The following is a 27,891-nucleotide window of genomic DNA, read 5'->3' on the forward strand; positions in this document are numbered from 1 at the left end:
GTGTGGTTGGGGAGACTCTGTGTGTGTGTGTGTGTGTGTGTGTGTGTGTACACGCATGCATGTACGGTGGGGTATGTGGTTGGGGTGGGGGCCATAGGAGGTTGTGGGGCTATGGTGGGTGGGGTGGGAGAGAGCTGGGGCCAGGTTGCCAGCTCCATAGCTTGCAGCTTTAGTAGACTATGTGAGCCTCACACAACGCAGCCAGGCAGACCCCATGCCCAGGCTCTGCGCTTGTGCAACACCACCCTGGGTTCCTGCCAGTCCCAGGGCACTTGCATGGGCTCTGTATTCCTGCCTGCCACCAGCTTTTGATGGAGTCCCTCCTCTAGTATTGTCCGCTGCTCCCTGCAGCCCCCCCACAGCCTGCAGTGCTCCCCACAGTCCCTGCCGCTTGGCAGGGCCTGGCCATAGCTCTGCTGCCACTCCACCGCCCATTGCCACCTGCCAGGGCCTGCTGCAGCTCTGCTACCCGCCATGGCTCTGTTGCCTACCAGGGCCTGCCACAGCCTCGCTGCCTGCTGGGGCCCACCACCCGCCACTGCCTGCTGTAACCCCACTGCCTGCCCACCGCCACTCCACCACCCACCATGGCCCCACCACTTGCCAGGACCTGCTGCCCATTGCAACCCCACTGCCTGCCAGGGCCCAGTATGTCTCTGCTGCCTGCCATGGCTTCACTGCCAGCTGGGGCCTGCCGCAGATCCACCGCCCACTGGGGCCCACTGCAGCTCTGCTGCCTGCCAGGCCTCACCACTTGCTATGCCTCCACTGCCCATGGTGGCTCTGCTGCCTGCTGGGGCCCACTGCCTTCCAGGGCTCACTGCCTGCTGCGACCCCACCACCCACTGGGGACCTCCTGGAGCCTGTCGCCTGCTGCAGCCTTGCTACCTACCGTGGCTCTACTGCCTGCTGGGTATCACTGTACTGTGGCCCTGCCACAACCATACTGCCTGCCAGGGCCCACCATGGCTCTGCTACCTGCCATGGGCCTGCCACCTCCCGGGGCTTACCACGGCCCTGCTGTCTGCTGGGGCACACCACGGCTCCATCACCTTCCAGGGCTATACCACCTACCAGATCCTGCCACCTGCTGTCACTCCACTGCCTGCTGCACACCACGTGGACCCTGCCGCTCCCTGCAGCTGCCATTTCCCATGCTGCTCCCTATTGCCTCCCCTGCCGCTGCACCACTCTCTATATCCCCACAGCTCCCTGCATCTGCCACTTCCTGCCACTCCCTCCATCCAATCTTACCTTACTTTCCACTTGGATGGAGGGGGAGCAGCTCCAGGGGTACAAGGCCAGAAGCCACAGAGGCTTCTGGTTGGGAGCTGAGGGCGGTGCAGGGCTGGGTGGAGCTGGGCTAGCTTTGTTGCTCAGCCACAGGCTCCTGCTGTTTCCTGCTGCCACTGACTGCCTGTCATCTTTGACAGGCAGCCATGGACAGATAAAAGTTAATTTTCTAAATTTTTTAGAGGCCCCACGGGTCAGATAGAATGGGCTGGTGGGCCGGATTCAGCCTGCAGACCATATTTTGCCCACCGCTGCTTCAGACTAATGGCTTACTACTTCTCTCCCTTTTTTTGCCCCTTACTCCCTGTGCTGTTCATCCCATTAGGGCATTGACAACTTGGCTGTCGTACTGAAGTGCCATAGAAGGGATCTGCTGCCTGATCTGAGAACTGAGCTTTGAGCAGTCTCCCAGTCTAGCAGGGTCTAGACCTTTCCACTGTGGAGAGAGCTATCTTCTGGGCGCTGGAAGCAGCACTGTCTCATAAGTTTGTGCTACAGAAACTAACAGTAGTGTTCCTAAAGTGTCGTAGCAATGAAAGTGAGACCCAAAATCTACAGATATGTTCCAAAGACTTCGAATTCGGTCATTAACTTAGAAAACAAATGTATGCCATTGTGTGGTGCTTTAAAGGCTATTTCATATTAATATTATTATGAAATAAAAAGTTACAGGCAGCTAATTTCATATTAATAAAATGCTCAGTGGGAAGAGAGAGCAGTTAGATTTAGTAATTATGGATGTAAAGAACCATAATCTTTGTCAGGTCAGTATTTCCATTTGCATACAATTAAAATGTTTTAATTTCTCATCTGAACGATATTTGACATACTGTGTTGTTATGGGAATTCAAATGAACAGGAGACATTTACACAGTACTTGGCAATGTAATATTCATTTTCCCACTTCAAATTGTTCCTGTACTTTTAGCCAGTTTTTTCCCATAATAACATTTTCCTTTTGTGTCAAAATATACAAACGTGTTGTGGTCTTTTGGTAATATGAGTGTAAGCAAAGGGTATTTAAAATTAAAATCGAGGCATGCTGCCTTCCAACCTCTAAAAAATGTTAAACCTTTTTTCCTTCCTGTGGCTTTTTTATGCATAAACAAATATGCAGTAAACTATGGTTAAAAGAACAAGATTTGCTATTGACCTAACCTGTGGTTCTTAGCTCAAGTACCAGTTTTGCCTAAAAGTAGACTTTTGAGCAGAATCTTAATGAGGATGCCCTTGTGCATACTCTTTTATTTACCATTTAGGCACAATACTCAATAAATGACCGATATAATAGTGTGCTGCTGTCCTAAGGAGACAAAGAGAAAGAACTGGGTTTATGTTGAATCCAGGCACTTCATTTTCTTATCAGTGATGGTGCCCCCAACTTCAGAGGAAGATGCAGGAAACCCTTCAGTGACCAGCTCTGGTTTTTTCTACTTTCAAGAGTTTGAGGTTGGCTTAGGTCTTCAAACATGGAGGTTTAAAGGAAACCCCCAAATTGCCATCACAAATAATTGCACAAAACTACAAGGTATTACATCTAGAATATCAAGAACATCCTATAGTACTTCATAGGTAAATGGCCTATGCCCTACCTACTATTACAACAGCAGGGAAGTACTTGGTTATATGCTGAGAAATCTGTTTGCTTCCATATCTTTGACCGTTGTTTCTTTCAGTGTCTGTCTAAGGTATTGTATATTAAATGCAGGGAAAAGGCACTGTAGTTGCCTGGATCACTGTCTTTCTCATTGTCATCCACAATTTTTCATTGCCATGAATATCCAATTTTCATCTTTACTGAGTTTTTGGGTCATGCCACAGTTGTCCTAGTTTTTCACGACATATTCATCATCTAGCTTCATATATCACTGATGCAACTGCTGTCCTCAAAGATGCCACAAGGTCTTTTAGAGATCAACTCTTAAATGAAGGGGAACCAGCCTGGCTCAACTGAGGCAGACTGGAGATTGGCAGGGAAATGCTTTGAAGAATTGGTCTGACAGCATCATTATCTTTTTCTTGTTCACACTTCTATATTCCATGGAAGTAGAACCCTCATTCATTAAGATATTTCAAAGCATCAAAATGAATCTGTCTGACTCATCTCTTTGCTTGGATGACCAGGTAGCACAAGTGACAAAAAAGTCTTTACATCTCCTTCAGTTCATTAGGAAACTCTGCCCTGTTTTTTCCAGATGGGGAGCCAGAAACGGGGATCCATGAATATTGGATTATTATAATTTACTCTGTGTAAATCTGAATGTAAAAACAATAGAACTGCTTCTATTGATACAGCCTCCTCTGTGGCTTAGGCTGCACAAACACATCATTGCCTATGCATCACTTCATCCCCCAATTTCCAGACTAACAATTAACTATTTAAGTGAGGCACATTATTTCAGAAAATCACTAAGTGCATGATTGTAACAAGGGAGTTTTAATTTGAAAGTATTGTTAAAGCTAATTTTTTTAAATTCATGCTCACCTTTTTTAGGAATAATCTCAGGTAATGTAGTTCAGGGACTGGACAGTTGTTATTTTGTCAGAAAGACAAAAATGGAAAATTATAGAACTCCTGATTTTAAATTATTATAATGCATTAAATATATTATTTATTTAAAATGAAAGTCAAATGCTTTCCATAATAATAGTCTTAAGGCATTTACATATGACCAACTTTGTTGCTTAGCAATTGAATGTTTTATTTAGAGAATTGAACTATATGACATTATTGCAAAATAAGTCACATTAAGAGGGTGATAATGAGCCATCATTTCAAAAGTAAAAAAGCAATTCTTTCATGTTAAAATAAATAGTAATTTATACCTATTGAAGTTGTGTAATATTTTCCCTTCTGAAGAACATTTTTGTTTCAGCAAACAGGATAATCTATAACAAGGAAAAAAAAGTCTCTGATTTGTATAGTTGTCCTTCTTAGGAAACTAGAGGTTGTAATAATTTCAATTTTACCACCCATTTAATTACTTTAGTAAATTATTGAGTGCTCAGCTTGACAGCCATTTTTATTTCTTGTATAAGCAACTATTACAACTAGTATATTCTGGTGTTTAGGGACAATATTGCTTTGATTACTTGTAGCTGTAGTACACTCGAAACTAAAAACTCATTACATTTCTAAATAAATTTTTGTTGTAGATGTCTACTGTAAAGTAATGCAGAAATGATTGTGAGTCCTCAGTAAAAAGAGAGAGTCTCATTGCTAATGTGATCAAGAAGTACCTGTATATTGATAGCCAGTATAGATGTGGAATGTTGGATCATTGTTCTTAAATTATGTTCTCTACTTATAGATTCTTTAAAATCATCTACGGGGTTGCTAATTTTTTTATTGCTCTTTTGGGGTCTCTACACTTAAGACTAAGGTCTGTGACATACTTGATTAACACCAGTGTTTTCAACATTACTAATGTGATCAACGAAGTACCTGTATATTGATAGCCAATATAGATGTTGAATGTTGGATTGTTATTTTTAAGTCTGAGGTCTGTGACATACTTGATGTACACCAGTGTGTTCAACATTTTTAGACTCAAGGCACACCTCATTTAATTCGGAGCCCCCCTTCATAAACTCAAGCCCCCTCAAAAATGCCAGTTCTTAGTTTTCACTCTTTTTTTTTTTACTGGAAAAATAATAGAGCAGTTCTTCTGTATCCCACTAGTAGCTCCAGTACTTATGGTTTAGAAATAATTACTTGAGAGAGAGTACACATTTTTTGATAATGCTTTGTGTTTTGGGCTGAATACATTTTATTCTGTATGTAGGCAGGTAGGTACAACCAGAAAGTTCTAATCACCGTATCTGTCAGATCTGTATTATATTTCTACTCAGGGGTGAATCCAGGGGGATGAATTTTTACTCCCCCACCCCTTTGATTCCTAGTCTACCCAAACTATAAAACCAGCTGCCTAGTTCTAGTTCTGGTCCTGAAGAACTATCCCTTCTTCTGTAGTTTTGCTGTCTGTCAGCCATTGTTGGTAATATCTGTCTTACGTTTCACAGCCCTGCAGACTACTTGTAGCTCTAGCTAAAAGACTCAGGTGTGGTAATATTAATTCAGGTGTGCAGATGACTGACAGTAAAGTTTTGGAGACACTTAAGACACTCAAGAAGTCTAAATTTTGCTTTATGAATCTGAATAAGAGGCATACATTTAACAGTAATGACCACAAGACTAATGAAATGCTCTCTTTTGACTATTTTGCCTGATTTGTTTTTCTTTTTAACAAATTAGTGAGCATTCTAATAAATATATATTTATTTTCACTTTGATATTAAACTCAGTAATATAATGCTAGACTCCTAGCATATAAGTACAGATTCTAGTTTTTCTTTAACTGGAGAAAAATGTGTTCTCTTATGTGATGATATGCCACATAGTCTGCACCCCACTTTTCAAAATCCTAGATCTGCCCATGTTACTATTGTTGCCACTACAGATTTAGTGGATATTTTAAAGAATTGATTATACATTCATCTTTGGGCAGAGAGCCACTGACTTTTTTGCCTGAAAACTTGTCTTTTATCTGACACAACACAACAAGCAGAATGACTTTGTACAAAAAGTAACATCAAGGTGCCTATTCTCCCCATCTTCACATCTCTGTGTTCCATCTTATATTAAAGAATTTTATTTCTCATTGAGAGGGTTAAGAATGGCTCCACTCTGAGCAGAATCGAGTATTGCTCAATGAATGAAGGGGCTCAGCTATCACTTGAGGAGTAAATGCTTTTTACATTGTAATGTGATCAGCATATACTACCTTTTAGGCTTCTGGATGTTAGGTCACTACTTGAATCTATATGCCCCAGCTGGCAGAAATGCCAGCTGCTTACTATTGTATCCATTAAACATTTTACTTATCTTTTTAGAGAAAAATGTAACAAGGGAAATACTTGCCAGGTTGTTGGGCTAATTCCACATATGATCACTAGGATCTGTGCATGTCTTATGCCCTCCAGCTTAAACAGGAATAGACTGTAGGGCTAAGTACAAACAGTCAAAAAGCCTGAGGCTGAATCAGTTCATTCTTCACAGGTTAGTCAAAGCTGTGTACATTGACTGATAAGCAAGGGAACAGACATTCACTTTCGATTCCAAAAATGCAGCCACATGCCTGCAGTCGCTCAAGCCAGAAGCCGGGGGGGTGCTAGAGCACACCTCCCTGCTCAGCTGGAGCAGAAACCTGGGCCAAGGCTAGCCTGCCCACACTGTGAGGATGGGTTGCAGGGAGGTGGAAAGCATCCTAGAATGCTGGTGGGCTGTGAGTTAACTTGAATCTGGAGGGGATCTGGGACAGAAGTTCAATAAACCAATTTAATGTAAACCAGTCAAGTTTGAAAATGCATCCAGCCAGGTTTTGGCCATTTTGAAAGCAGTTTATGTGCACTGAACTTTTGTTGTGTTACAGATTTGAACTGGTTCCCAGTTACTTATACTGGTTTGTGTGTAATTTTAGTCTCTACTTTGTTCAAGTTAACTGCAGGGGCAGAGGTAGGTATAAATGGCCACATCTACGCATGCATATTAATGCTACACAATAAACCCTGGACTATATCATGCCTGACTTTATTGCTCCCAAGTGCTGCATGTAGATGGGACCATAGCACATTGAGCCAGGTCAGAGCAGTCCCTGCTGGCAGAAGGCCTGGGGGCATCAGCCTGCTAAGTCAGGACTGCTCTGATCCATCTTACCATGCTCCAGAGGGGCTGCCTGGGGCACAAACTACTACCTGGCAGGCAGCCCCTACACTGAAGTATGCTTGTGCCCCAGCCAGCCATGTCAGTGTCTACATGTGTTGCTATGAAGTTAAAAACTCTACAGCAGGGTAGTACTTGTAAGATGCGATGTTTATTAGGTCCCTGTGGCCTAATAGCGCTGCACGTGTAGACACCATGACATTTACTGAAGAGCGAGTTAGTCTATTCTGCAATAAATGTCTTGTGTAAACATGCCCGGAGTAGACAGTGTAGCATGTTACTCAAAATCACTCTTCTCTCACCAGCTGATTTAGAGGACATTAATAATCTTGCGATGGTTTGAGCTTTCTTAGTATCCATACATGGGTGCCATGGAAGCCTCATTCATCACTTAAATGAGGAAAGGAGTCTTCATGGAGAGAAATTAAATCTATATATTCATTAAAAAAACAACAACAAAAAAGCATACATGTCTCCAATGGAGGCGCATAGTCAGATTTTATTTCATGCATTAGGGGCTAAAAGTGTGATCCTATTTTCACCCTGCCAAGTTCCTGGAAAAAATGTTAACATGCCTATTGTTGAAACACATCATCATCTTAGCTGTCAGACTGAGTCACAATGAGCATCAAACAAGAGGAGGACTCATGTATCTTGTATGTTTTCTGTTTTTCAGGGACTCAAGCAGCATGGACTAGGCTCATGCTTAGGCACCCAAGTCCATTTAGGTGCCTAGTAATTGGAATAGGAGCTGACTCGCTTCCTTTCATACATGACCCAGTTGTAGTTGAGTGAGAGAGAACCCAAGCCTTGATGCATAGGTTCTCACCGTGGCAAAAAAATTACTGTATTTGTTTATATACCACATGCTCCTTTTTCTAAAAATCGGTCCCACCAAATTAGGGTCCATGTCTTAAGTGAGGAAGCGGATTATATTTTTCTAGAACAGAAGCTTGGAGAAATAGTTGTCCAAACACTACTGTATGATGCCTTCCTCTGTCATCCTCATGGAGGGAGGGGATGGAGTTCAGTCTTCAAGGTCAGAGCTTACGGTGTTAACCCTCTCACTGCCACAGCCACTGTCATTAGGATCCCCTGAAGTCAGCATTCAGGCATGACTGGGAAATTCTTTTTTCTTCATTTTACCTTACTAAAACAGTAACTGAAACTGATGGGTTTAAATGCCTGAAAAATCAATTAAAATTTGTATTGTTGAAGATCATGTAAAGTACACATGAACATTTCTTAATTATTGGAGCAGACTCTTCTACACTGTAGCCCTCTAGTCTTGGTTCCTTGCTTACTGTAAATTAATGAAGCACGTATAATTAATATATAATTCAGGAAGAAATAGCAATTAAAAAATAACTATTTTTTTTTTCAAGCAGTTGATTATAAACAACTAACAGGCAGCCTTAAATATTGTGGAAACTAAAAGATGCCAAGCTTCCTCAAGACAGATTTTAAAAAAAAACCATACGCACATTAAGTGAAGTGATCATTTAATGTATTTTTCTTAAGTGGAAAAATAAGTAAAGAATTCAATCTTTAATCCAAAGCTTTGGCTATTTAACCAAGTAAATAAGAGAGCCAGTCATTAAAGCTGTCCTTGAGCAGCTGAAGGAAATGTAGGAAAAAAACCTTTTTGCTTTTTGCAGGAATGTATAATTTAGCTATCTAAATTCTCTTCGAGCTGATACTTATCTAATGAATTTTTTATCCTGTGATATTTTCTTAAGATATAAAGAATTTTGACCTACTTTATACAGATCCAAAACAAAGTTATATTACTTATTTCAAGGGTTTTCAGGCTAATTCTGTAATTTAAAAAAAGGCGGGGGGGAACTACATTAAAGAAGCAGCATCTTACCATTTCAGTCTTGTGTTGGGATTTATGTAGGTTCTCATAAAATGCAGGATTATATTTGAACTGAGACATTTACATCCGGCCCGAGTGGTTTGTTGTCTTTGCCTCAGATTGTACTGGGAGTAGATCAGTGGAAGTGCCAGTCGAGGACTTTTCATACTTGGAACCTGCTTTCTCTTACTAAGCCCAAGTTTGGAATTTTTTGGGATACATTTCAGTGTTTGTCCTGTTGGTTTATCTTGTACATCTGGCTGAATAGCTGCAAGGGTAGAGAGAGCCATCAAAATGTAGCAGTGCTTTATTCCTAATGAAATAAGATTGGAAGGCTTTTTATCACATCGCTAATACCTGACCCAGTCAGTTCCTTCTATGTAATTTTAAAAATATCTGTAGAATACTTGTCATTACACCTTGAGCTCATTGGCTTTAATTTTCATTAGGATTAGTCAACATATGGTATTTACCTGAATCCAAGGTGATTTTAAATTCAAGATGATCCCTTCCCCCCCATAAAGTCATTATAATTTTCCATGTATAGAATCTAACTGTTGAAGAGTCATTTTAAATTCCCCCCACCCCCTGCCACCACTGCATGGGGACAGGTGGCAGGAGAGACAAGTTTCCTGACCCCTTCCAGTTGCTTACGCTATTTGCACCCTCAAGTCTGCTCCCCTTCCTCCCCTGCCCGACCCCCCACTTAGCCTCCACAGCTCCAGCTCTGGCCTGGGACACGGAGCTCACAGTTGCTCCGGCCTCTGCTCAGCCATGGAGCAACAGTACTGACAGCAGCTCCGGCCCTAGCTCCCCAATAGTTTTAGCTATTTTACTTCATGAAGGACTATAAAGTATCTGTATTCATGTAGCCCAACCAGTGAGCACATAGCAAGCTATTAACTTAAACAAGATCTGTGGATCAAACCACCAGGGTGCTAATGACTGCCACCATCAAACCAGGGTGGCAGTCATTAGCACCCTGGAACTTAACTGTATTAAAGTTAAAGACGTCTAAGGGATTTGCTACTCGTTCCATCTACTTTTATCGGTGGAAATTTTGTATGTGCATCAGATGAAAACTTTCCCTATTCTATCATCTCTGGTTTTTGTCACTCACTCCATCTCTATAAAATACTAATTTTAAAATCTTTGAAAGAGGACCCTGTGTTCTATTGCCTGTGAAGTATTGATACATTTTTGGAGGCTTTGTCATCATAAACTGTCTTGCAGGCTGTCCTGGGCTCAGAACTGCTGTTTCTGGTAGCCCTGTAGTTCCTCCAGGGACTGCAGCAGCCCCCAGCTTAGTGTAGGGGCTGCTGATATCAGTCCCCTTTATAGGGAATGCAGGTTGCCCTAGGGTAGGTGATGAGTTACATTGCAGGGATGGGCTTTGCATTTGGCAGGGATGGGAGTGGCCTACAGTCCCTTGATATATCTATATTTTAATGAATACTATACAGTGTTTATTTGGGGAAGAAAGGAAGGAAGAGTGCATGGGGGGAACAACTACTGTGGAAGGAGGAAGTATGCCCTACTGTGGAAGGGGGAATTAAGGATTTTTCGAGGGTCATTAAGGGAATGGTGTGAGGCAGGAGAGAGGGTAGGGTAAGATAGCCATAGCCTCCCTGTGACAGATAGAGGTATGGACTTGGGTGGGACATTAAGGGGGAGGGAGACTTACCAGGATGTGAAGCAGAAGAGTGGGACTAGGTATGGATGGGAGAGAATGTGAAGAAAAAGATCTTTATCTTTTATAGAGATAATGGATAGGGGTTGAGGAGGGAATGGAACTCTCTTCTTGGGGAGAGGTAGCAGAGTGGGAGTGGGGGAATTTCTTTTGTTACACTATCATATTTTAATATTTTATTCTGTCTTGGTACGTTATTTTGTCTTTTATTGTAACCTAACCTGAACACCTTTGGAGGGGAAAGAAGCATGTAAATTTAACAAATGAATAAGGTGAAGGAAAACCTGGAAAGTTTTAGGCACAACTATTCTGTACTGTTCCCTTTGTGTGACAGAATAGCCAATACCACCCCTGTACTCTGCATTTGTAGTTGCCATGATTCAAACTTGTGTCTCACCTTCAAATGTACATTTCTTATATTTTTGCTGAAAGTCAGACCGTAATATTTATTCAGAAATTGTTATATTAAAATAGAGGATGTATTTTTTTCTGCTAGTCCTTTGTTTTTTAAATATTTAAACTCTATAAAATAAAAATGTTCTGTTCTACCAGAGCATATCCCACATGATTAATTTTTGCAATTTGTTTGCTTTATATCTAAGCTGGATAATGCAGATGAACAAGCAGCTCAGATCAGACGTGAGCTAGATGGACGTCTACAGCTGGCAGAACAAATGGCAAAGGTAAATTTGTTTGTCACTTCTGTAGCTACAGATTTGTAGTGTGTGCATGTACTTACACAACATCCATTTTTAACCTTTGATCCTTTGAAGAGAAAGTAAGCTTTAATAGAAAGTAAAAAAAGGAGGGTATAAATTTGTGTGCATGCATGCGCGCACATGTTGAACTGTTCATGTAAGCAATTTTTTTATGTAGGCATTTAATGTAGTGGCAAGAGTTAAAATTTGGGATGGATTTTAGCATTACATGTAGTAAAGCCATGAATGAATTTAGCAGGTAATCTAAATCAGAGGATCTCAACCTTTTTTCTTTCTGAGGCCCCACTAGCATACTGCAAAAACTCCATGGCCCACGTGTGCCAGAACAACTGCTTTTCTGCATATCCAGTGTGTGCGGGGAGGGCATAGGCAAGGTAAAGGGGCATAGGGATGCATTAGGGGTGCATAGCCTCCCCCCCCCCGATTTTTGTGCCCATGGTGGGCACTGGGCTGCAGCCTGGTGAGATCAGCACAGGGAGGAGCTTCCTCCATGGCCCAGCAGGCAGGACCTGGCATGGAAGGGCTGAGCAGGGTGGCAAGACTTGTTGCTGCCACCAGCAGGACCCCCACACCATCCATGTGCCACTAGCAGCTCAAGGAGTAACAGGCTGGAGCAGAGGGCCTTGCTGCCCTCACCTCCTCCTGCTACCAGCCGCTAGCATGCTGGGCTGCAGCACTACCCTGCTGCTATGACCCAGCCATTGCTCCCCTCATGCCCTGGCTTACTATGGACGGGAAGTGCGGTGGGGTGTAGTGCAGACCCCCTGAAAGCTGTTCACAGCCCACCAAGGGGCCACAGCACCCCAGTTCAGAACCACTGATTTAAAGGACAGCAGCTAAAGTAGGGAATACTATTTATGACATTTTAGAAAAAATGCTAATTTATTGTTTGTATCTTTTTTATTATATGTGGAAGTTAAGGGATCATGAATGGTCAGAGAAATTTCTGCTAATTATGCATTTGGGATAAGAACTCCTGCTTTACCATCCTAGGACATCATTCTAGTGCTTCCCAAACTTTTCCTCAGCATGACCCAATTTCCTCAGCTTGGCCTCCCACCCCCACGACCCCATCCACTGATGTTGTCACCCCATTTGGGGTCACAAGCCACAGTTCAGAAACTGCTGTATCATTTCATCCCAAGGTGGGGCAGGGCTCCCATCTTGTAAAAAGAGACAGATGAGCCTCCCTCTAACTCAGAATTTCCTGGGAGATAGAGCCATATCTAATGAAGATCATTTCCTGGCTCTTTGCTGGCTCTGTCCTCTGGTTCTTTGTGCACATGTAACTCCAGTGATTATAGTCTATTACAACAGTACATGGTATTGCTCCAATTATGGGCCAACCCTGAAGGGTGGTTACAAAGAGGATGGAGTTAGACCAAGGGTGAGCAAAATATGGCCCACGGGCCAGATTCGGCCCACCAGGCCATTCTGTCTGACCCGCAGGGCCCCTAAAAATTTAGTAAATTAATATTTATTCACTCCTGGCAGCCTGTCAAAGCTGACAGGACCCAGGGGTAGTAGGACCTCATCAGGCTTCAGTAGCCCAGCCCCACTCTACCCCCAACCAGTTCCTTGCTTTCCTGCCCCTGTCCTGCTCCAGCACCACGTGGCTCCCAGTTGTATCACTGGACCGTGGAGCATGGGACCAAGCTGGTACACATGCATGCGTGCGTGCACATGAGTGTGTGTATGTAGGCTCATGGGAAGTGTGCGTCTTTATAGAGTGAGTCCCACATGCACGCCCCACCATACACATGCACCCACATACCCTCTTGCACTGCCATACACAAACCCCAGCCACCCTTGCCCCACACACATCCACAAGCCCCATACCCACCCATAGCCCACATATCCACACACGTGCTCCCTCACCCCATATACCCATCCCCCACGACATACAAAAGTAAGACTTCATTTTAAGCTATTTTGCAATCACCTCTATGTACACAGCACAAACACATGTAAATCAGGTCAACAATATCTTTTAAATCATATTAATGAACATTGTAGATGTTCACTTTTTAGAATATAATTTGGTATTTTTCTGGTTCTGAGATGGCAAAACCCTTGCTGAAAGGAATACTTTCGGGGCCAAGGGAAGGGACAAAGGGGCAAAGGTCAGGGGCCAGTAGGCAGGACTTAGTTACAAGATGGTGCTCAGGGGTGGGGCACCTGTCAAGGGGCAGGGCTATCTATGTGGCCCTAGACAGCTTCCCAAAACTCGGTAAGCGGCCTGTCACCCGAAATAATTGCCCACCCCTGAACTAGACTATTCTCAGTGATGGCAGATGACAGAACAAGGAGCAATGGTCATAGAGTCATAGAATCAATGAGTCAGAAGGGACCTAGACAGATCATCTAGTCCGACCCCCTTCCATGGGCAGGAAGGAGCACTGGGGGTGGCAGGGGTCATAAGTTGGTCTCAAGTTTCTTCAATGAAAGTTTAGGTTATATCAGGTGTAGGCAACGTTTCTTGGCTGGAGTGCCAAAAAACACCACAATGCCTACCTTGGAAGGTGCCGGAGTGCTGGCATGGCAGAAAAACAAAATGAGGGCAGGGGGTATATGGTAGGACGCTCTGCTTGTGCCCCTTGCCCCCCCAGCCCTGCTGCCCCTTTCCCACAAGCCCAGGCTCTGTGGCTGGCAGCAGCTACCCTGGCTCTGGGTAGCTGCTGGAGCCTAGGCTGCTCCCAGGAGGGCTTGCAGCATCCCGGCTCCCAGCTGGAAGCAGCTACCCCGAGCTGGGGCTGGCTGCAGCTGGGAGGCTCCAAACAGCTGTGCCAGGCTCCGGAGCCCCCGCATCAGCTCTGTACTGGAACATGCACATACGCCTCGAAGTGGGCGGTGGGAAGGGCCTGAGGCAGCACATCCCCAGTCTCTTCCTCGCTCCTGGCACAGAGCTGGCAGCTATTTGTTGCCAGCCTGGGCTCTGGTCAACGGCAGCAAGCAGCAGGTAGGCTGCAAACAGCTGTGCCAGGCTCCACATGGCATGCATGCACATGCTGCTAACAGAGCTGATGCTGGGGCTCCGGAGCCTCCCAGCTGCAGCCTGCCCCAGCTCTGGATAGCTGCTGCCAGCTGGGAGCCCAGGCTGCTCCCAGCAGGCAGCTGGGATGCTGGAAGCCCAGCTGAGAGCAGCCCAGGGTCTGTTGCTGGTAGCAGCTACCCAGAGTTGGGGCTGGCGTGTGGTGTGCCAAGCAAAATGGCCTTGCGTGCCATGCTCAGCATGTGTGCCGGGGGTTGCTGACCCTGGGTTAGATAATTGGTAAACTGTTTCTTATGAGGATGGTAGTAAAGCACTGAAACAGGTTACCCAGAGATATTATAGAATCTCTATCCTTAGAGGTTCTTAAGACCCAGGTAGAGAAAGCCTTGGTTGAGATAATATAGTTGGGGATGGTCCTGCTCTGAGCAGGGGTTGGACTAGATGTTCTCCTGAGGTCCCTAATTCTCTATAATTCTAACCCTGCATATAAGCCAACCCTTGGTTTTAAGGTTCAGTTTTAGGGGGGACGGGAGAAATCCCTGAATATAGGTTGATAACTGCAGTTAAAGATTTTCAACTGCCATTGTCCTCCTCCAAGAGGAGGCTGAGAGGTGATCTCATGGTTGCCTACAAACTCATCAGGCGAGGGGGGGAGCAAGAAATAGGGGATACAATGTTTACCAGGGCGCCTGTCAGGGTAACTAGAAATGATGATCACAAACTAAAAGACTGCAACTTCAGCTTGGACACAAGGAAAAAAATCTTTACACTGAGGGTTGCACTAAAATATGGAATAAGCTTCCAAGGGAGGTGATGCTGTCTCCTTCCCTGGAGATGTTTAAAAGGAGATTGGAGAAAGACCTGGTTGGGGTCATCTGACCCCAGCACTCATTCCTGCCCAGGGCAGGGGGTTGGACTCAATGATCTAATAGGTCCCTTCCTACCCTAACATCTGTGAAACTATGAAACTTTCAACTAGCATTGTATTTTAGAAAATCCCACAGGAATATTAAATAAACAAGGAAAGGACCCAAGCAGTTTTAAAAAACCCTGACTTTGTATTTTTATTGTGCACAAAAATACAAGGAGGACAAAAATCAAACCTGTAGGGGGCCCTGATTATAGGTTGATTTTGCATATAAATAGAGTACAATTCTTAGGTCTCTTTTGAAGGCAAAAAAGGTACTCTAAAATACACTGGGCAGTATAGTTTGTATGTTTTATATAATGTATAGTACAGTTGTACAGTGGTTAAAGCATCTCATGAGTTCAAGACTTGTTCCAGATGCAAGCCTAAGGCTAATTCAAAGTTGATTCTACTACAAATAGGTATCAGGACAGTCAGGTTTTGAAAGTATAAGTTGGCTAGTTGCCTTTGCATGTTATAGAAACTGGTATGTCTTTTAACCGTATTTAACCCCATAGCCATGTATAGACCTTCAGTTTTTTGTGAGAGAGTTGCTGCTCTCTCAGGAGAAACAGGAGTGTACAAATGTTTAGGATTTTTCTCCCAAAGTAAAAAATAGCCACTCCAGGAGAAATATAATCTGGGAGCAGTCACAGTTAAATCTGTCCTGGAGAGAGTTTCTCCTGTAAGAGTAGAAGCCTGTACAAATTCTCTTCTGAGAGAAACTTCCAGCATCCAGTGTACTTTGCACCTGTCCCTGGTACCGCTTCTGAGAGACAGTGTGTCATTCAAACTGGATTCTTCTGCTCCAGCATTTTCTGCTCCCCATCACAACCCCCATATTGTGCTTCAGGGAGACGTGGCCTGAAAAACAGTCTGGGTCAGCCAATCAGGGCTGCCCTTTGCACTGCTACCATCTGTTGCCATGCAGACTGAACAAGTCTGCAAAACACATTGGGATGTGTGCACAGGGGTTCCCTGGCTCTGAAGTGTCAGAACTGTAGGTACAGAAAAGTGACAATTTTTTCCTGATCTGGCTACAGAAAGCACTTTATAGTTGTGACCAAACACAAGCGCACAGTGCATACAGCTTCAAAAATGGCCAATTGAATGAAAACCTGAACTGTCATTGCATGAGGTATCAGATAAAGATGTTTCAAAGTGTAGTATCTTTTGTCGCTTGTGCCAGTAGAGCTCCCAGCCTGTTGCTGTTTTTAGAAAGGAAGGGGGGAAGGGACCAGAGAGAGTTCAGTCTGGGGGGGCTTCAGACCCTCTTAGAAGTTAGTGTGGGTGTATTGGAGCCCCTATGAGGAGGGGGGGAGCTCTAATTCACTCAGCCCACCCTTCAGCACCAGCTGGGGAGCCCCAAGAATGAGCTCCCTCTGCTCCCTTTCCCCCCTCCCATTCTGAAAACAGTAAGTACTGGCAAAGAGCCTGGCCATTGCTATGGGAATCTGGCTGCAGGCTCCCAGCCTACAGCTAGATTCCTCTCCCACCTGGAACCAATAGCGAACTTCTGTTTGGTCTGGGGCAACGTTGCAACTCAGAATGCTTTGTGGAAATCGTTCTTAGTTACAGCTGGGAGCTGCACTTTTGTGTGCACCCTGCATGCTCTCTACTTTTCAAGGGCTTAGCATTTGAATGTGTATTTAGGCATATCTATGTAAGCTTTTCTACCTGGAGAACAAACCCAGGAGAATTCTCCCATGTCATTTGAACCTGTGTATGCAGCCCAATTGTCACTTAAGACTCAGGATGGAATGTTTGCCCTCTTAAAGCCTCTCTGACTACATTTTTCATAGATTCATAGACATTGGGGCTGGAAGGGACCTTGGAAGAGCATCAAGTCCAGGTCCCTGCCCAAAGGGCAGGAAGTCAGCTGGGGTCAGAGGATCCCAGCAAGATAAGCATCCAATTTGCTCTTGAAGGTGTTCAATGTAGGTGCTTGAACCACCTCCGCTGGCAGGCTGTTCCAGACCTTGGGGGCTCAGACAGTAAAGAAATTCTTCCTTATGTTCTGCCTGAAATGGTCTTGCAGTAGTTTGTGACCATTCGACCTCGTCATCCCTTGGAGCGCTCTGGTGAATAAACGTTCCCCCAGATCCTGGTGGTCACCCCTGATAAACTTATAGGTGGCCATCAGATCACCCCTGAGCCTGTGCTTTTCCAGGCTAAAGAGTCCCATGACTCTCAGCCTGTCGTCGTGTGGTCTGTTTTCCTGACTTCTGATTATGCGTGTGGCTCTTCTCTGGACTCTCTCAAGCTTCTCCACATCCTTTTTGAATTGTGGAGCCCAAAACTGGATGCAGTACTCCAGCTGCGGCCTCACCAAGGCCGAGTACAAGGGGAGAATGACGTCCCAATATTTGCTCAAGAAGCATCTATGGATGCAAGCTAGCATTTTGGTTGTTTTACTAGCCACAGCATCGCATTGCAGGCTCGTGTTCGTCATGTGGTCAGTGATGACCATAAGATGAACATGATCTCCATTTGAGATCAGTCAAATGGCCAGTGGTATTTTATAGAGTATAATAATGAGATAGTTTACTTCTTAGGTCAGGGGTGGGCAAAATATAGCCCGGAAGCCAAATCCAGCCCATTAGGCAATTCCGTCAATAAGCCCTGGCCCTCATTGCCACTCTACAAGTCAGCGTCTCCATGAAGGAGGTGTGGCTCTGGTTGCTAAGCAACCACCCCCCATCCCAGCCTGGCCTGACCCACCACCAGCCCTAAGGTAGGGGATGCTAGGGACAAGAAGCTTCTGCCTGGCAGAGGCTCTCGGTCTGGCCACCTGTTGGCTGTTCCCAGTCCCCCCTTCCTACAAGCCTGAAAATGCAGGTATGGGCCCCACTGGGCTGGGGCCAGGGACTCCAGCTGGGGGAAAAATGGGCCAGGAGCACAGGAACTGCACACTATGGGGCCAGGTGGGGCTGGGCCCACACGCTGCCAGCATGTGCTTCTGGGGACATGGGCAGGAGTGCTATAGGGCCAGGTGGGGCTGGCCCCACATGCTACCAACACCTGTGGCTGGGGACTGGGGTGGGAGCATGGGAGCTGCATGCTATGGGGCTGACCCCACTTGCGGCCACCGTGTGTAACTAGGGACTTGGTTGGGCGTTCTTTTGGCCCTGTCTGGGCAGGTAGAGCTGGCTCTGCATGTTACTGCCTCCTGCAGCTGGGGACTTGGAGGAGGGGTGGAGGAGCATGGGGAGCTGCGCACTATGGGACTGAGCAGGGCTGGCCCTGCTCACTGCCACCATGTGCAGCTTGAGGGACTTGTACACTCCAGGGACTCTGAGGGGACCCCCCCACCACACACAAACCTTTCCACATACCCTGACCTCCACTGTACCCCAACATACTCCCACCCTCCACCATAACCCCGCAGCCCCCACCCACACACCCCACCATACCCACATACATACCTGCAGCCCCCCCACGCCATATTCACACAAATGCATACTCTTGTACCCACACCCTCCACACGCCACCAGAATAGTAAGGCTTTTGAGCTGTTCTGCAGTCACTTCTGTGCAAATGGACAAAAATCAGGGCAAAAATATTTTAAAAATAAAATTAAAATAAGTTACAGTAGATGTTTGGATTTTTTTTTAAGTATCGGATTTGGGGTTTTTTCTGGTTTCAAGATGGAACTCTGCCCCCCCCCCCCCCGGAATACTTCCAGGGAAATGGGAGGGACTTCTGTTGGCAAAGAGAGGGGGTGGGGCTTCTTGTCCCAAGATGGTAACCAGGGGGCAGTGCACTTGTTGAGGGGCAGAGCTAACTTTGTGGCCATCAATAGCTCACCAAAACTAGTTAAGCAGCCCTCCAGCTGAAATAATTCTCCACCCTGTGTTAAGTACAGAACTAGTTAGGTTTGTTTGAAGTCAGGTAGAAGGTAGGGCAAGGTGGCACTTACTATCATCTGATAATGTAGGTTGGTGCCTGTAAAAGTTCAAGTTTCCCTGAACAAGTTAGTTTCTAAGGTGGCACCCTGCCCTAACTTCTGCTTTACTTTTTTGGTTTGAAGTGAGTACAGGAGAATAGATAACCCCAGTCAGAACTAGTGGAATGAAACTACAAATAAGGGTTCTGCAATATTTACAAATAAGAATCTTTCTAAAATGTAAGACTTACATTTTGTCTGGCTTACGGGTAAATTCATTTTCAGGAAAGGGAAAAAGCTAATCATCCTCCTGACTTGTATGAAAATTTAGTTCAGTTTTTTTCCAGCTTCTTCCTCCGCACAAATATATACAGGTTTCCTTCAATTTATGTGATACATGCATTCCCGGAGAATGGCGCATAAATTGAATTTGCATAAAGCAAACCCACTTTACAGTGTAACAAATAGGGATAGAATGGGGTGAGTGCAGACAAGCAGGATGCCCCAAGACAGCAGCTGCCTGTAGCAGCTGGGCTGTTCCATGCCCTGGTGCAATCAGCTGCTGTCAGCTGCTCCTGGGGCCACTCCAGCACGTGCTGGGGTGAGTGTGAAGAAGTGAAGCCCTGGGTGGCACGGGGCACGGCACTCACCCCAGGCCTGGAAGCAGCCAACACTCATCCCAGCCCAAGCTGGAGTGGTCCCGGGAGCAACTGATACCCAGTGCAGCTCAGCGGCTGCAGGCTGCTGGTGTCAGCTACTCCTGGGGTTGTTGCATCTGGGGCTGGGGTGAGTGGGGACCGACAGAGCCCCAGGGGACTTGGTGCACGGTGCAGCTCAGTTGCTACGGGTAGCTGGTGTTGGCTGTTCCGAGGGCTGGGGTTATTGCCACACCCCACACTGCCCAGGGCTCTACTTGTCCACACCCGAGCCCATGCTGGAGTAGCCCCAGGAGCAGCTGACACCAGCTGCATGCACCAGGGCACGATGCAACCCAGAGGCTACAGGCAACTAGCATCAGGTGCTCCCGGAGCTGTTGCAGCAGGAGTTGGGGTGAGTGGGGACCAGTAGAGCCCCGGGAGGTCCGGGGCACGTGCAGCCCAGCTGCTACAGGGAGCTGGTGTTGGCTGCTCCCAGAGCTGGGATGAGTGCCATGCCCCGCACTGGCTGGGGCTCCATTTATCCGCATTCACCCCAGCCCATACTGGAGTGGCCCTGGGAGCAGCTGACACCAACGGCCTGTAGTGTAGATAAGTGGAGCTCAGGTACAGAGGGACAGGCAGAGCACAGTGCAGCCCAGCGGCTGCAGGCAGCTGGTGCCAGCTGCTCCTGAGGCCACTACAGCCAGGGCTGGGGTGAGTGGGGCCATGGCCCTATCTCCTCCCCCTACAAACTTACCTGCTTGGGCATGGGGGGCATCTATGCTGATCACTTAAAAGCAGATTTACCTTGCATATAACAAATGATGGGTCTATATATGCTCATCGCATAAAAGTGAATTTGCATATAAAGAACGTGCATAAATCGAGGGAAACCTGTATTCTGGAAATATGTCAATTTTTTTTTTTTACTCTTTCTATGCGATACCATCACTTGGAAAGCAGCACAGTTCTTGAGCATCAAGTGCAGGATTTTGCAAACTATGAACCTTCATACCCTCTATATTGAAAGCAAAGCTTTAAAAGTTTCTAAAGGGAAGTCCTTGTACAAGAGCCCTTCCTTTCTGTGTTGATCATCTAGGATAAGATGTGTTGCAGCAGGTAAGAGACCGAAAGGTCACCTAGACCCAAGTGATCAAGTTCTTCAAAATAAACAGAGAAGGCACATTATAACCTCCTTTTTTGTATTACACTTGGAATAAATAGAACTGACTTTTTTTTTTTTTATGTATTAGTCATTTCCACTACAAACATGCGTGGCTCAGATATTTCTGAAAGGAATAAAATAATTAAGACTGGCTGTATGAAATCTGAGGATTTGTTTATACAGGATAACCTATTCCCAGGGCCTTTTATTCTCATCCTTCAAAGTTAAGAAGAATAGATTCTTTTGTTGAAAGCTGGCTTTCATACAAGCAGTATTCTAACTTAAAAAGAATAACTGCACTTTTTGGTGATCAACACATTTCTGAAATTTTCCAAGAGCACAATATTCGTTCTTCCTGTATAAAATTTGTGATTTTGAGAGTTCTTAAAAATACCAGAAATATATTTATCATAAAAAAAAAAAAATGAATTACCCCTCCTAGTAAAGGCAAGTCTTTTTAGATATGTGCTGATCTAGGATCAGAAAGAGTCTTTGAGAGCATTTTTTAATATTTATTCATCTTTTTTTCAGCTGATCAGTTAGGATGCTTAAACCCAAGTATATTTAAAATCTTAACTGATTTTTATACCAATTAGGAAATCAAATCACAGTTGAGAGAGCTTTTCTCCTTCCTGTAAGCCAGGGGTGGGCAAAATGCAGTCCGTAGGCTGGATGCGGCCCACCAGGCCATTCTATCCGGCCTGCGGGGCCCCTAAAAAATTTAGAAAATTAATATCTGCCTCTGGCTGCCTGTTATGTGGTCCTTGATGCCTTGCCAAAATTCAGTAAGCGACCCTCCACCCAAAATAATTGCCCACCCCTGCTGTAAGCATTTACTCCACAAGAAAAATGGTCCCATTACCAGCAGAATAAGAAATGTTCCTAGAGTCTGATATTTATTAGACATAACAATGTTCCAAAGAGCCTTAAATCAGACTGGTACTGCAGCCATTGTGTTCTGGCCAAATTTCAGTTTGTATTGTTGTTTTTCTCTCCTCAACTTTCATCTCCAAATGAAGAAACAAATATTGGGATTTCAGTAACAGATTAAATAACTATACATAGGAACCAGGTCTGAACCTAAAGGCTACTTAGGTCATATCACAAGGGGTTGTGGAAGAATTATCGTGTATAGGAACAATATAGAAAAAGTCAGGAAAGTCACTTGATAAATATAATCTCAGGTAGTATTTGTAGCCTCAAGAATTATATGAACAGAAAAATAAATAAAACCCCCCAAAAAACTAGATCAGGACAAAGACCCAAAAGCCAAACAACCCCACATTGATGACCTTGGCTCCAGATCTGACCCTTTGTAGCTCATGCCCAATTCCTATAAAAATATAATACTTATATCGGTAATGATTTCTGGTTATGTATCCCCAATTATACTGGAATTCTTCATAGCTAGGTCTGAAGAAGTAAGTGAGATGATATAAAAAGATGTTCCTTAATGAAGGGAAAATTTGGTGTTTTTTCTGCCCCAAAACTAAGGTCTACACCGGAGGTGGGCAAAATATGGCCTGCAGGCCAGATACAGCCTACAGAGAGTTTTGCCGGGCCCCTGGTGGATCCCTTGGTCCTGCCTGACCCAGGCATTGTCCAACTGTGGCACTTTTTGCTGCTCCCTGGGCACACAGTGGGGCTAGGGTGGCTTCACATGTGGACTGCCTTTCTAGGCAGCCCAGGCAGTGGTGGCTCCTTCTGGCTGCCACCACCGATGGCCCTAGCCCCATGGTACCAGTGGGGACCTGCATGCATAGCCCTTACCTGGCTGCGGGTGGTGCAAAGCAGGCACAGGATGGGCTGGGGTCAAGGCTGTGCCCACAGGTTCCGGCTGATCCACTGTCACTTGGGTCAGTCCAGAGCAGGCGGGTGGGCAGAGCAGGACAGGAGATGAATGCTGTTGGTGGTGTCAGGGTGACACCACAGGGTGTGCAGGCTGTTGCAGAGTGGGGGCAGGTGCTGATTGGTTCAGGGGGGCATGTGTGGAGGGCTTCCATGCATGCCTCACCGTACCTGCAAACCATACCCTCTCCCGCCCCCACAATCGCACCGTCCCCTACATGCAATCAAACACCATACTCCCCACACCTCCCCAACACTCTTCACATGCACCCCTCTCCATACACACACCCATGCGCCTCGGGGGGGGGGAGCAGCTTCACTCAGTGCTGTGTGCATGTACCTCACCACACACACGCACCCACACATCCTACATATACCCCAGTCACCCTCTCCCTCCACACACCCCACAAATTCCATTCCCACCCACACACATCCCCACAAACTCACCCCCCCAAAACCCACCCACATTCACACATTACCCCCACACTCTCTCTTACATCCCCCCACAAACCCCATACCCATCCACCCATACCTCCTATACCCCTCCATGTCCCGCGCAATATATAAGAGTAAGACTTAATTTAGGGTTACTATGCAATCACCTCTGCATATATGACACAAACTTGCACAAATCAGTCCAATTTTTTCAAAATAAAATTAAAATATGTTATTGTCAGTATTTGATTTTTAGTATATAATTTGATGTTTTTTCCTGGTGCCAAGATAGCAAATCCTCTTCCCAAATGGAGTTACTTACTGGGGGTAAGAGGAGGGACTTCTGGTGGCAAAAGTCAAGGGCTAGAGGGCAGAACTTCTGGTCCCAAGATGGTGACCATGGGGTGGGGCATCTATCGTGGGTGGGGCTACCCTTGCAGCCCTCAATAGCTCACTAAACTCATTATGCGGCACTCCAGCCAAAATAATTGCCTGCCCCTGCTCTAAACAATGGGTGATCGCAACTACAACTGATGCTTATTTTCACTTTTTCATTACTTTGCTATGACTGTAAGAATGAGGTGCCAACTATTTTTCACTTCCTTCCTTTGTTATGGGGGAGGTGTGTGTGTATGTGTCTGCGGTCCCAACAGCTCTTGCTTATTTTTAATCTAGTATTTTAAGCTTGACGTTGATCTCAAGGTCTTTTACCCACTCTACATTTTGCTTTGTTTTATATGCAGGAAAACAGTTGTAGTTTTATTTGGTTTTGTAGCTTCTCTACCATTTTTTTTCTCCTGTGTGAAATTGTATCATGTGTCAAAATGTATTGGGTGGGGGAAGTGCAATTTGCATGTCGTCATGGCCAAGCTCCAGTAGTTGTGACTTCACCTGAGCCCCTTTCATGGGGTATTCAGTCATCCTGAATGAATGTACCCATCACTGGGGAGTTGAATGAATTAATAAATTAAAAGAATACATATTTTATAGTTATGACAATTTAAACATTGTCATTATACTTATCAAAATACTGGTTAATGTTTTTTTATTTCTAACTGATGAAGTCATTCTAGGGAATACTATACAAATCTAGGGCACTTTCACACGTGCTTTGGTGCTGGAGGGGGGTGGCGGTTTAATTAGAGTGACTCTGAGAGCTGCTGTAATTAAAAAAGCAGCAACATCTTGTGTATCAGTGTCCCCATGCTTCAAAATGGCGGTGGGGACATTTGAATTGAAGCTCATTCAACAAGTTTTAGTTCAAGCATCCCTGCCACTGTTCTGAAGCGCAGGGATGCATATATACAAGACATGGAAGGCTGCTGGAGCACGGTAATTAGCACGCTTCAGCAGACTTGATTAATCGAGTCTGTTCTGATGCACTTTAATTACAGTGTGTCAGAGCAGCTCCTGCACTCATATGTAGGTACACTTAGATACTAAATTAAAATAACTGGAGATTTGTTGGTATTGAAAAATTATTTTAAAGCATTTGGATTACATTGGCATTGTACTCTATCATAACCTAGGCTGGATGTTGTTATTATTTCTATATTTGTCCTGGTAGGCAAATTGCGACCTTGCTTAGTTCTTCTCAGATGCTTTGATTCTCTTTATGTCCACTATTTCTATCATCTGAGGTCCCTTCCAGCCCTAACGTCTATGAAACCAAATCTTTTATGACACACTTCACGGAGGGAGATCGTTGCATTCACAGCAATATGATTACTTGTTTATCACACTCCTGAGGTATTGAGTAATTTCCTAATGATACCTTTTGATAAATTCCCAACCAAAAATTTCTGAGTCTTCGTTTACCTCGTCTACTTTTTAAAGAAAAGAAAAATGATTAATACATGAGACTTTAACTGCCAATGCCCATATCTTCATCTTCAAAATAATTCTAGTAAGACAAAATACATTTCTTTTCATTACTTTCTCATCTAATTCAGCCTTTTACCCAAAATATGCAAGGTTATTAAACATTTTTGTTCTTTGTAAGTGTATGCTTTTTCACAATACACGTTAATGCCTCGTTTCTCAAAACCAAGACTTCTGTAGATAACAGAAGGTTGGAGTTGGAAGGGACCTCAGGAAGTCATCTAGTCCAGCACCCTGCACAAAGCAGGACTATCGCCAAGTAGATTATCCCAGCCAAAGCCTTGTCTAGTGAGTTTTGAAAACATCCAAGGATGGAGCTTCTTCTACCTCTCTGGGTTACCTGTTCCAGTGTTTTAGTACTCTCCTAGTGACAAAATTCTTCCTAAATCTAATCTAGACTCCCCTCACTGCAACTTGAGAACATTGCTCCTTGTTCTGTCATCTACCACCACTGAGAACAGTCTAGCTCCATCAGTTGAAGTCTACTGTTCAGTCACCTCTCAGTCTCCCCTTTAGAATAAATAAGCCCAGTTTCCTCAATCTTTCCTCAAGTCATGTCTCCTAGCCCCCTCACCATTTTTGTTGCCCCCCACCAGACTCTCTCCAATTTGTCAACATCCTTTCTGTAGCAGGGGCTGAAAACTGAACACAGTACTCCACATGTAGCCTCACCATTGCTGAATAGAGGAAATAATCAATTCCCTTGACCTACTGGTGACACACCTAACAATGCAGTCCAGTATGCCATTAGCCTTCTTGGCAAGAAGGGCACACTGCTGGCTCATGGCTCATATTCAAGTCATTGTCCACTGTAACCCCCAGATCCTTTTCTGCAGAACTGCTGCCCAGCCAGTCAGCTGCCAGCCTGTAGTGGTACGTAGGATCGTTCTGTCCCAAGTGCACGACTTAGCACTTGTCCTTGTTGAACAATCCTTTAATTTGTCTTGGTCACTTTGAATCCTAGCTCTTCCCTCCAGCATATCTACTACTCCCCCCAACTTGGTGTCATTGAAGAAGATACTCAACAAAACCAGCCCCAGGGTTGAGCCCTCAGGCACTCCATTTGATACCAGCTGCCAACTAGACATTAAGCCATTGATTACTACTCTCTGCACCGGATACTTCAGCCAGTTTTCTATCCACCTTATAGTCCATTCATACAGCCCATACTTCCTTAGTTTGCGTGCATGAATGTTGTGGGAGACTGTATCAAATTCTGTGCTAAAAGCAAGGTGCGCCACATCCACTGGTCCTGCATCCACAGAATCAATCACCTCATCATAGAAGGCAGTCGGATTGGTCAGGCATGACTTGGCCTTGCTGAATCCATCTTGGCTGTTCCTAATCAACTTTTTCTCTTCCAGCTGTTTAGAAATGGGTTTCTTGAGGATCTGCTCCATTAGTTTTTCAGGGACTGCGGTGAGGCTGACTGGTCTAGTTCCCTGGATCCTTCTACCTCCCTTTTTTAAATATGGGTACTATGTTTTCCCTTTCCCAGTCATCTGGGACCTCTCCTGATTGCCATGTGTTTTCAAAGATGTTGGCCAGTAACTCTGCAATCACATCAGCCAACTCCTTCAGCATCCTCAGGAGCATCCTATCCGGCCCCATGGCCTTCTACATGTCCAGCTTTTCTAAGTAGTCCCTAACCTGTTCTTTCACCACTGAGGCCAGTGCTGCCCAGTGCGGTAGTATGGGAGCTGACCTTGCCTATGAAGTCTTTGGAGAAAAAAAGGGCATTGAGCACTTCAGCCTTCTCTGCATCCTTTGTCACAAGGCTGCTTCCCCCATTCAGTAAGGAAGCCACACTTACCTTGATCTTCCTTTTGCTATTACTGACATACTTGTAGAAACCCTTCTTGTTACCCTTCATACCCCTTGCTAGCTGTAACTCCAATTGTACTTTGGCCTTCCTGACTCCATCCCTGCATGCCCGAGCAACGCTCTTACATTCTTCTTTAGTTATGTGCCCAAGGTTCCACTTCGTGTAAGCTTCCTTCTTGTGATTTAGTTTACTGAAGAGTTCCCTGCTAAGCCAAGTTGGTCTTCTGCCATTCTTGCTATCTTCCTGAACATTGGGATGCTTTGTTCCTGCACTCTCAGTAAGGCTTCTTTCATGTACAGCCAGCTCTCCTGGATACTTTCCCCCTTAGTCTGGCATCCCAGGATTTATCCCGTGAATTCCCTGAGTTAGTCAAAATCTGCTTTTCTGAAGTCCAGATCGTTACTCTGCTGCTCTCCTTCTTTTCCTCAGGATCCTGAGCTCAATCATCTTGTGGTTACTGCTGCCCAAGTTGCCATCCACTACTACATTCCACACCAATTCTTCCCTATTTGTGAGCAGCAGGTCAAGAAGAGCATGTTCCCTAGTTGGCTGCACCAGCACTTGCACCAGGAAGTTGTCCCCAATACTCTCCAAAAACTTTCTGGATTGCTGGCACACTGCTGTATTTCCTGCCCAACAGATGTCAGCGTGATTGAAGTCCCCCATGAGAACCAGGGCCTGTAATTGGGAAACTTCTGTTAGCTGTTTGAAGAAAGCCTCATCCACTGTTTCCTCCTGGTCTGGTAGTTTATTGCAGGGCCCCACGATGAAATCACCCTTGTTGCTTTCCCCTCTGGCCCTAACCCAGAGAATCTCAACAGGCCTATCTCCAGCTTCATACTGGAGCTCTGAGCGATCATATGGCTCTTTTACATGAAGTGCAACTCCTCCTCCTCTTCTCCCTTCCCTGTCCTTCCTGAACAGTTTATATCCATTCATGACAGTGCTCCAGTCATGTGACCTATCCCACAAGTCTGTTATTCCAGTCATGTCATAGTTCCTTGACTGTGCAAGGACTTCCAATTGTTCGTT

General features: G+C 45.1%; 1 protein-coding gene across 9 annotated transcripts in view; it reads left to right on the forward strand.

Annotated features, from left to right (window-relative positions):
- CADPS2 (calcium dependent secretion activator 2) overlaps positions 1–27,891 on the forward strand; it is a 619,537-nt gene that overhangs the window by 259,980 nt on the left and 331,666 nt on the right. For all 9 annotated transcript variants that reach the window (XM_090042182.1, XM_090042184.1, XM_090042183.1 and 6 more), the window contains exon 4: positions 11,166–11,246. In XM_090042182.1, the coding sequence (XP_089898308.1) occupies positions 11,166–11,246 (81 nt within the window). The remainder of the gene's footprint in view (positions 1–11,165; positions 11,247–27,891) is intronic.

Source organism: Crocodylus siamensis, chromosome 4, assembly GCF_052110815.1.
Source record: "Crocodylus siamensis isolate JL-2025a chromosome 4, ASM5211081v1, whole genome shotgun sequence".
NCBI classification, from domain to species: domain Eukaryota; kingdom Metazoa; phylum Chordata; order Crocodylia; family Crocodylidae; genus Crocodylus; species Crocodylus siamensis.